Genomic DNA, 9,459 nt, shown 5'->3' with positions numbered 1-9,459 from the left:
CACTCACACACTCACTCTCTCACACACACACACACTCTCACTCACACACTCACTCTCACACACACACTCACTCACACTCACACATACTCTCACACACACACACACAATCTCTCTCCCACACACACACTCTCACACTCACTCTCACTCACACTCACTCTCACTCACACACACACACTCGCTCACTCTCACACACACACTCTCACACACACCCTCACACACACTCACACACAAGCACTCACACACACACACACACTCACATACTCACACTCACACACACACATACACACGCTCTCTCTCTCTCTCACACACACACAAACAGAGATTCATCCCCCCACTCCCACATCCCCACTGAGGATGAAAATTACACTGTGAGATCACTGGGAGTTTGACAACTCCATGTTGCACCTCCCTCCTCTAAGAGGCAAACTCTGCACCAGCTTAATCAGGTACCGCTCTCACCTGATGGAATTCAGCGAGAGAGTCCAATGTTATTCTTCACCTTGTGCTGTGCTGCCTGGGGTCATTTTGGACACTTGGACATTTTTTGACCAGATTATAGGATTGGCTGCTTAATAAATGGACAATGCATTATTCTTTCAGGGTCACCAAGGATCTCAAGGAGCTCAGGGACCCCCAGGACCTAAGGGAGAAAAGGTATTACTTTTGTATTGTGTCGGTTCAATGTTACTCTTCACTTATCAATCAGCGATGTTAGTATTGTGTCCCAGCTGCTAAACATTTGTACTGTTTGAAAGGATTTCTGTAATAATTGGAGGTGACTCAATGTGGCTCCAACAACAAAGGGTTTATTAAATAATATAACTGTGTACATTATGCTCCCAATTGTCCCGGCTTCCTGCATGACTTACAAAAGCAGGGAAGTCATGATGGAGTTGTATAGAACTTTGGTGAGGCCACAGCTGGAGCACTGTGTGTAGTTCTGGTCGCCACATTGTAGGAAGGATGTGATTGCACTGGAGGGGGTGCAGAGGAGATTCACCAGGATGCTGCCTGGGATGGAGCATTTAAGTTATGAGGAGAGGTTGGGTAGGCTTGGGTTGTTTTCTCTGGAGCAGAGAAGACTGAGGGGGCGACCTGATCGAGGTGTACAAGATTATGAGGGGCATGGACAGAGTGGATAAGGAGCAGCTGTTCCCCTTAGTTGAAGGGTCAGTCACGAGGGGACATCGGTTCAAGTTGAGGGGCAGGAGGTTTAGGGGGATGTGAGGAAAAACTTCTTTATTCAGAGGGTGGTGATAGTCTGGAATGTGCTGCCTGGGAGGGTGGTGGAGGCGGGATGCCTCACATCCTTTAAAAAGTACCTGGATGAGCACTTGGCACATCACAACATTCAGGGCTATGGGTCAAGTGCTGGCAGATGGGATTAGGTGGGAGTTCAGGTCTTTCTGATGTGTTGGTGTGGACTCGATGGGCTGAAGGGCCTCTTCTGCGCTGTATGATTCTATGATATATACAAGATAGGTGTCTGACAGAGACACTCGCTCAGGCCTACTCCCTCCTCTCTGGCCCCAACTGAGGATCCTCCTCCTTCCAGGATGCACGCCCGAGCTCCCGATTGATCCGGCTTCCCGCATTGTCACTCCATAGGGTCTGGCCTGATCACATGACCTGCAAAGGATTGCCCCTTAAAGGGCCCACGTTACTTCAATCTCTCGGACAACAATAACCAACATTTGGAATAAATATTAAAACCGCTGGGTGAAATATTTTGGTTTTAACTTCCCATCGAGCAGCACCGTTCATACAGCACTTTTACCTGGGAAACATCCCAAGCTGCTTCGCAGGAGCGTAAATCAAACAAAATTTGACATTCAATCGTGTAAGGAGATATCAGAACAGATGGACAAAAGCTGGGTTCAACAGGAAGCTCTGAGGGGCGTCTTGAAGGAGAAGGGAGAGGAAGCTGGAGGGGTTTAGTTTGGAAATCCTCATGCTTAGGCCCCAGCAGCTGAAGGCGGAGGTGGTATTGGTGAAAAGAAGGTAATCAGGGGTAAACAAGCGACCAGAATTGGGGAAGTGCAAAGGTCGCACAGAGTTCATATCTGAGCATGTTTACACTGTGCATTGACAACTTATCCCAATGTTTGAAGTCAAAATAAGTGTAACGCGTAGCAGAAATTTAAAAATGTTTCTTAATTAAAGGAGCATTAGTCCTAGTGACTGCGATGACTTACTATTGATATAATTAATAGCATTCTATATCCTTTTCTTTCACTCATAGGGTTATCCAGGCGATGACAGTCGTGCTATTGGACTCCCTGGGCCTCTAGGTGAACCAGTAGGTCATGTTTTTCATAGCAAATCATGTTAATATTGGAAAGCTATGGTTGAAAGTTGTCTCTTGGTGCATGTTCCTTCACATGACCTGCATTTCACTGGAGACATTTCACAACACAGATTTGATCAGGTTTCTGGTGGTGCTGTTTGTCTGACAGTGGTCGTGTGTGAGTTAATTTGATTTATTATTGTCACATGTATTAACATACAGTGAAAATTGTTTCTTGCGCGCTATACAGACAAAGCATACCATTCATAGAGAAGGAAACGAGAGAGTGCAGAATGCAGTGTTACAGTCTTAGCTAGGGTGTAGAGAAAGATCAACTTAATGCGAGGTAAGTCCATTCAAAAGTCTGACGGCAGCAGGGAAGAAGCTGTTTGTCAGTCGGTTGGTCCGTGACCTCAGACTTTTGTATCTTTTTCCCAACGGAAGAAGATGGAAGAGAGAATGTCCGGGGTGCGTGGGGTCCTTAATTATGCTGGCTGCTTTTCTGAGGCAGCGGGAAGTGTAGACAGAGTCAATGGATGGGAGGCTGGTTTGCGTGATGGATTGGGCTACATTCACAACCTTTTGTACTTCCTTGCGGTCTTGGGCAGAGCAGGAACCCATACCAAGCTGTGATACAACCAGAAAGAATGCTTTCTATGGTGCATCTGTAAACATTGTGAGAGTCGTAGAGGACATGTCAAATTTCCTTAGTCTTCTGGGAAAGTAGAGGCGTTGGTGGGCTTTCTTAACTATAGTGTCGGCATGGGGGGACCAGGACAGGTGTTGGTGATCTGGACACCTAAAAACCTGAAGCTCTCGACCCTTTCTACTTCGTCCCTGTTGATGTAGACAGGGGCATGTTCTCACTGTGATTCACCGTGTGATGGACTCTCAGCCTCATGGGAAAGACCGTTCTCCACAGAGAGGAGCAATGGTGGAAAGTAGGATTCCATCCAATAGGAACTCACCCTGAGCGGCCATGGTAAATCTCTCATACAGCCATGGGCAGAGTCGTGTTGGACAGACTTGCAGTGCAATGGGAGAAAAGAACTAATGATTATAGAATCGGAGCGCATTACAGCACAGGAGGAGGCCATTCAGTCCATTGTGCCTGTGCTAGCCCTTTGAAAGACCTATCCAACTAATCCCTCCCCTCCCTGCTCTTCCCCCAATCCCCTTCACTTTTTATCCATTTCCTGTTTGAAAGTTACCACTGAACCTGCTTCCGCCGCACTTTCCGGCAGCACATTCCCGATTATCACAACTTTCTCCTCACCTCCCCCTTTGCCAATCAGTGTAACTGTTAAATTGACCTCAAAATCTCTCACCTTCACTGGGATCTTCTTTGCTTGAAATTATTTTTGCAAATTTTGAAATCATGACAGTATACGAGAGTAGATAAACGCAAACCAACGCAAACGGGGTCTTTTGGTCCCGCCATTGTGAACGGGGTTTCCTGTTGAATGCGCCCCTCGCCGCTGGGAATCGCGGGACTGGAAGATCCCACCGGTGTGAACAGCCGAAAACTTCCGGCCGTTGGTTCAACACAGTTCGGCAAACTTCCAGATTCTGGGCAAATTTGGAGTCATGTCAAAGAGGTCACAGGTGCAGCATGATCCACTGAGAGTGAAATAGTTCAACATTGGAAAACACAGAATGTGGCACAGATGGATTGATGATGTGCTGATAGGATGGGATGAAGAGGGGTGGGGGAACCCAGCATGGAGCAGCTGGTCTGAATGGACAGTTCCTGTGCTGTAAACACAACACTGTGTTGATTTGATTTGATTTGATTTATTATTGTCACATGTATTAACATACAGTGAAAAGTATTGTTTCTTGCGCGCTATACAGACAAAGCATACCGTTCATAGTGAAGGAAACGAGAGAGTGCAGAATGTAGTGTTACAGTCATAGCTGGGGTGTAGAGATTGATCAACTTAATCCAAGGTAAGTCCATTCAAAAGTCTGACAGCAGCAGGGAAGAAGCTGTTCTTGAGTCGGTTGGTGCGTGACCTCAGACTTTTGTATCTTTTTCCCGACGGAAGAAGGTGGAAGAGAGAATGTCCGGGGTGCGTGGAGTCCTTAATTATGCTGGCTGCTTTGCCGAGGCAGCGGGAAGTGTAGACAGAGCCAATAGATGGGAGGCTGGTTTGTGTGATGGATTGGGCTACATTCATGACCTTTTGTAGTTCCTTGCAGTCTTGGGCAGAGCAGGAGCCATACCAAGCTGTGATACAACAGAAAGAATGCTTTCTATGGTGCATCTGTAAAAGTTGCTCCCCACATAACCCAGAAAACAATTTAGATTTGGTTGTAGGATTTACTCAACCATCCATTTTGAATGTGATGGGGTGATTGGAGCTTTCTACAAGAGATTGATAGTGATCTGAAATGAAAGACCTTTCACATTTCTTCTTACCTTTGTGATTTCCTGATGCCCAGCTGTTATTTCACCGTTAACTCCTCATTGTGGATAGTTACATCACTGACATCCGTTAACAGCCTGGTACCATCACAGCAGGGAATCATATCAGAGCCTCGAGACTATTTGAGTTGACACTGACTCACTGAATGCCAGTACTTTGTGCTGATGCCACAGTGGTTAACATTGCAGTGTGAATGTCATGAATCTCCAGTGAAAATGGAACAAACCGACTCTCTGTACATAATGTCTGACCTGACGTGAAGGTTCTAATTGGTCGATAAAATTCAAACATTGATGGAAGGAAGTGGAATATGGAAGTCAATCGTTGAACAGGATCACAGGGTCAAAGTCTGTGTCCCAGATGTGGTTATACAAACACTCAGTGTATAAGGAATAGATTCAGCTTGGAAGGTATGGGACAGACCGTGACATCGTGGCAATGTCACTGGACTAGTAACCCAGAGGCCCCGGGCTAACACTCTAATTCCAAAATAAAAATGTCAATTTTAATTCTACAGCAGGTGGAACAAAAATGTAATTAATAAATGTGGAATATAAAGTGAGTCTCAGTAATGATGACCATGAAACCATTGTCAATTGTAAAAGCTCCTCTGCTTCACTCGTGTCCTTTAGGGAAGGAAATCTGTCGTCCTTACCTGGTCTGGCCTACATGTGGCTCCAGAGCCACAGCAATGTGGGTGACTCTAAACTGCCTCTGAAATGGTCGAGCGACACACTCAGTTGAAGGGCAATTAGGGATGGGCAACAAATACTGGCCCCGCCCAGCGGCACCCACGTCCCATCAAAGATGAAAAGATAATGTGATAGCCATTAATGTGCTGGTGTGGTGAATGTGCAGTTAAAGGGATGGTGGAGGAGGGAGGGCTTTTCGATTTTTGAATCATTGGGGCAGTTTCTGGGGTAGGTGGGACCCGTACAGGTCCACTATCCTTGCTGGGAGATTTGCTCGTGCTGTTGGGGAGGTTTTAAACAAATTTGGCAAGAAAATGGGACACAGAATAAATGTAGCTTTGTGAGCAAGGTTCGGTCAAATTTAGAAGAAAATCTATATCAACCCAGCAAGCAGACACTGAGCATGATAAGGCACATGGGAGGATTGGGAGGCTAAATTGCATCACTTTTAATCAAGGAGCCTGTCTGGTAAAGCAGGTAAATTTAGAGCATTAATCAGCATGTGGAATCACTGAGACATGATTGAAGGAAGGCAACTCAACGTTCCAGCGTGCAGAAGTTTCAGGCGTGATCGGGAGGGATGTGAGAAGAGCATTCCATTATTGATAAAAAGAGACCATCGCTGCAGTCATGAGGGAGGATGTGTTAGAAAGCTCTTCAAATGGGGCCATAGGGATGGAGCTTAGAAATTTAAAAAAGGGGCAATCACTTTGCTGGGATTATACTACCGGCCTCCAAATGGTCAGAAGGAGATAGAGGAGCAGATATGTGGGCAAATCACAGGGAGGTGTGAGAGAGCAGAGAGCTGCTTTTACACTGGGGTTGGTGATGTGTTACAATTCACTCAGAATCCGAGTTGCTATGTCAACACACCCTCTATGTGCATGTTGGAGCTATGGACACTGACGTTGGAGGCTCCAATCTTCTTTCCACCAAATCTCAGTGGGTCCCTTCCATCCCAGTGTCAGACACTGAGTGCCTTGAATCCCCCCCCACCTTCCCACCTGATTAAATACCCTCCCCACCTCCAAACTTGGCATTTAGGAGGGTGGAAAATACCATCCTATATTACAGCAAACAAACTCTTTTTACTCAGCAGAGTCTGCTTAAACAATGCGTGAAGCAACACCTTCCCAGTGGCGCTGGAGAACAAAAGAGTTTTCCAGCCTCTGATTGGCACTCAGTGGGCAGACCTCCTGCCCCCATTGGCCTGGTCCTGAGGAAGGGCTGCTGGACACCTGTTAATCGTTCGATGGTTCCATATTTTGGCGAGCCTGCCACTCACTCTCCTGATGAAGGAGCAGCGCTCCAGAAGCTCGTGATTCCAAATAAACCTGTTGGACTTTTACCTGGTGTTGTGAGACTTCTTACTATCACAAAGGAGGCCACTTGGGTCTTCTCTCTCCCGATCTCTGGCCATTTGCTGAGACCCCTAATACCTCCTTGTACTCCCCCCCCCCCCGGGAAGGCTGTTTTCCATGAGTCCTGCTCTCACTCTCTCCCTGCCTCCAACTCACTCACTGACACAGTTGTGTCATGAGACACACGTAGCAATGAGGAGACAGGATGACCCGGATGACCTCTCCAGCCTGATCCAGCATTCAGACTGGTTCCAGTGTCACTCACTTCTCGAGCACGAGCCTCACCCACCCACTCGGGTCCTTCCAGTAGCTGGCTGTGTGAATCCAGCAAGATTATTCTGGATCCGATAGGAAAGCAGCTAAAGCTGGAAGAATGTTTCTTATTAAAATAAGCTTTTGCATCTGGAATGATCTGATGTCTTGGGAAGTTTTTCATGAAAAACTGATAGCTTTAAAACTCAAAATGTAACCTGGTCCCGTCCTGATATTGAAAAGTAATTATACTTCAAATTGAAAAATAATTCTTTTTCAACCACTGAGGGATTCAAATCTACCCAGACGGTCAAACTGACAACAACAAATGTAAGCGGGAGGAATGGTTTAATCTCCAGTGATTGGGTACAAGTGACATCTTTACACGATATATCACACATTCTTCTCTTTCACAGGGCCCCGTAGGTCCCCGCGGAGATCGAGGGGAACCAGGAGATGAAGGTTACAAGGTAATCTCCTGATATTGTTCTGAATTTAGGGAAGGTGATAGCCTAGTGTTATTATCGCTACTCTATTAATCCAGAAACTCAGCTAATGTTCTGGGGACCCGGGTTCGATTCCTGCCACGGCAAATGGTGGAATTTGAATTCAATGAAGAATCTACTGATGGCCATGAAACCATTGTCAATTGTCAGAAAAACCCATCTGGTTCATTAATGCCTTTAGGGAAGGAAATCTGCCTGGTCTGGCCTACATGTGACTCCAGAGCCACAGCAATGTGGTTGATTCTCAATTGCCCTCCAGGGGCAACTATGGATGGGTAATAAATACTGGCCCAGCCAGCGACGCCCATGTCCCACGAATGAATTTAAAAAATAATTCTCAGGGTTATGGGCAGCAATAGGTAGGGTGTGGTGTCCCACAGAGAGAGGTGCAAAGGTCACTGTTCTTTACTATTCACATAAACCATGTGGATTTGAGAGCTGGAAGTGCGATCCCAGAGTCTGCAGCCAATTGCAACAGAAGGACATTAATGATCCTGCAGAATGCAATTGGCAAAAGAATTTTATTGAAGGTGAATTGTCAGATGAGGAAGCAGTCGATCTCACGCTCCTTTGATGATGGGGTAAAGGAGGAACGGGATTGAGAGATACAGGCCGCGACTCTCCCATCTGCACGAATTTTTTAATGCAGCGGGCTGGGAGATTGCGCGTTGGCCGATCACAGTGTTCGCACCCTGCTCGCATCTCCCAGCCCCGGATTTCCGGCGGCACGGGTCTGTGCCAGAGATCGGTGGGGAGGTGCAAAGACCATTTAAATGGCCATTTCAATATAATTTCAGTATGATTAATGGGCCCGGGACTGAGGTTTCCAGGCCAGCGAGCATCTTCCACCCTTCCAGAGTGGCTCCCTCCAGTGGGGATTAATGGGAAATTAGCGGCTTGACCCCACTTGAGTAAGGGGGCACTCGGGACCCCCAGGGGGACGGGCGGCATGGAGATTGTACCCCCTTGGCATTCGCACCCTGGTAGTGCAAGTCTGTGCCCCCTGACAGTGCCCAAGGGGCAAAGTGCCCATGCCCAGGGGGCACCTTAGCACTGCCTATCAGGCAGGGGGTGGGGCCTATGGGGGGGCCTGTTGAGGACAGGGCCTAGGGGCGATCGGTGGGGGGGGGTGAGGATCCCCGCTGTCACTCTGCAAAAGGATCGGTGGGGGAAGGAGGGTGGCCAGCGATTGGGGCGGGCTGTTGGGGGGGTAAGCCGGGTAGGGCGGCTCTGCAGTGCTGGGGGCGGGGCTCGAGATTGTGGCCGGACGGGGGGTGATTCGGGGCTGTGTCCAGGAATTGTCGGGGAGCCAGCGATCGGACCATGGGGAAGCAGAGAGCTGGCAATGTGGAGTCACGGGGCTGGCCAGCGATCGGACCATGGGGAAGCAGAGAGCTGGCAATGTGGAGTCGCGGGGCTGGGCAGCGATCGGACCATGGGGAAGCAGAGAGCTGGCAATGTGGAGTCGCGGGGCTGGCCAGCGATCGGGTTGGTCAGCAATTGGGAGGCCATCAGAGCGGGTCACTGCGCAGGCACTAATTTCACCGCTGACAGATCGGCGTGTGCGCAGTGGCCCGCTCAGCACGCTGATTTCACCTCTCCACGGGAATAGACCCACCCCCTAATTTAGAATGATATTCACGCTGGTGGCTTCTGCAGTGCACAGCGTGTGGGAGATTCTTCTCTGAACTCCCACGGAAAAAACCACCGTGATTTACTCCAGTTTCCCCGCGGATTCAACACTTCAAATTTCTCTGGAGAATTCCGGCCACAGACACACTTAAAGGAGTGAAGCATATTGAAGAAATGGTAAAAACAAGGCAAAGGCCCAACCATCATTTCTGGCAGGATAGGATTGACAACTGGTGAAGTTACGTAAAACTTGTAGGGATCCTTGGTTAGACAACACTTGGGAGGAGCACGCAGTGTTAG

General features: G+C 48.0%; 1 protein-coding gene across 1 annotated transcript in view; it reads left to right on the top strand.

The window, feature by feature from the left end:
* col24a1 (collagen type XXIV alpha 1) overlaps nucleotides 1-9,459 on the top strand; it is a 445,996-nt gene that overhangs the window by 382,795 nt on the left and 53,742 nt on the right. The window contains exons 40-42 of the mRNA XM_078219024.1: nucleotides 601-654; nucleotides 2,243-2,299; nucleotides 7,438-7,491. Coding sequence (XP_078075150.1) covers nucleotides 601-654; nucleotides 2,243-2,299; nucleotides 7,438-7,491 — 165 coding nt within the window. The remainder of the gene's footprint in view (nucleotides 1-600; nucleotides 655-2,242; nucleotides 2,300-7,437; nucleotides 7,492-9,459) is intronic.

The sequence above is a fragment of the Mustelus asterias genome, chromosome 8 (assembly GCF_964213995.1).
Source record: "Mustelus asterias chromosome 8, sMusAst1.hap1.1, whole genome shotgun sequence".
Lineage (NCBI taxonomy): Eukaryota > Metazoa > Chordata > Chondrichthyes > Carcharhiniformes > Triakidae > Mustelus > Mustelus asterias.
This window is presented reverse-complemented; position numbering and strand designations above follow the sequence as displayed.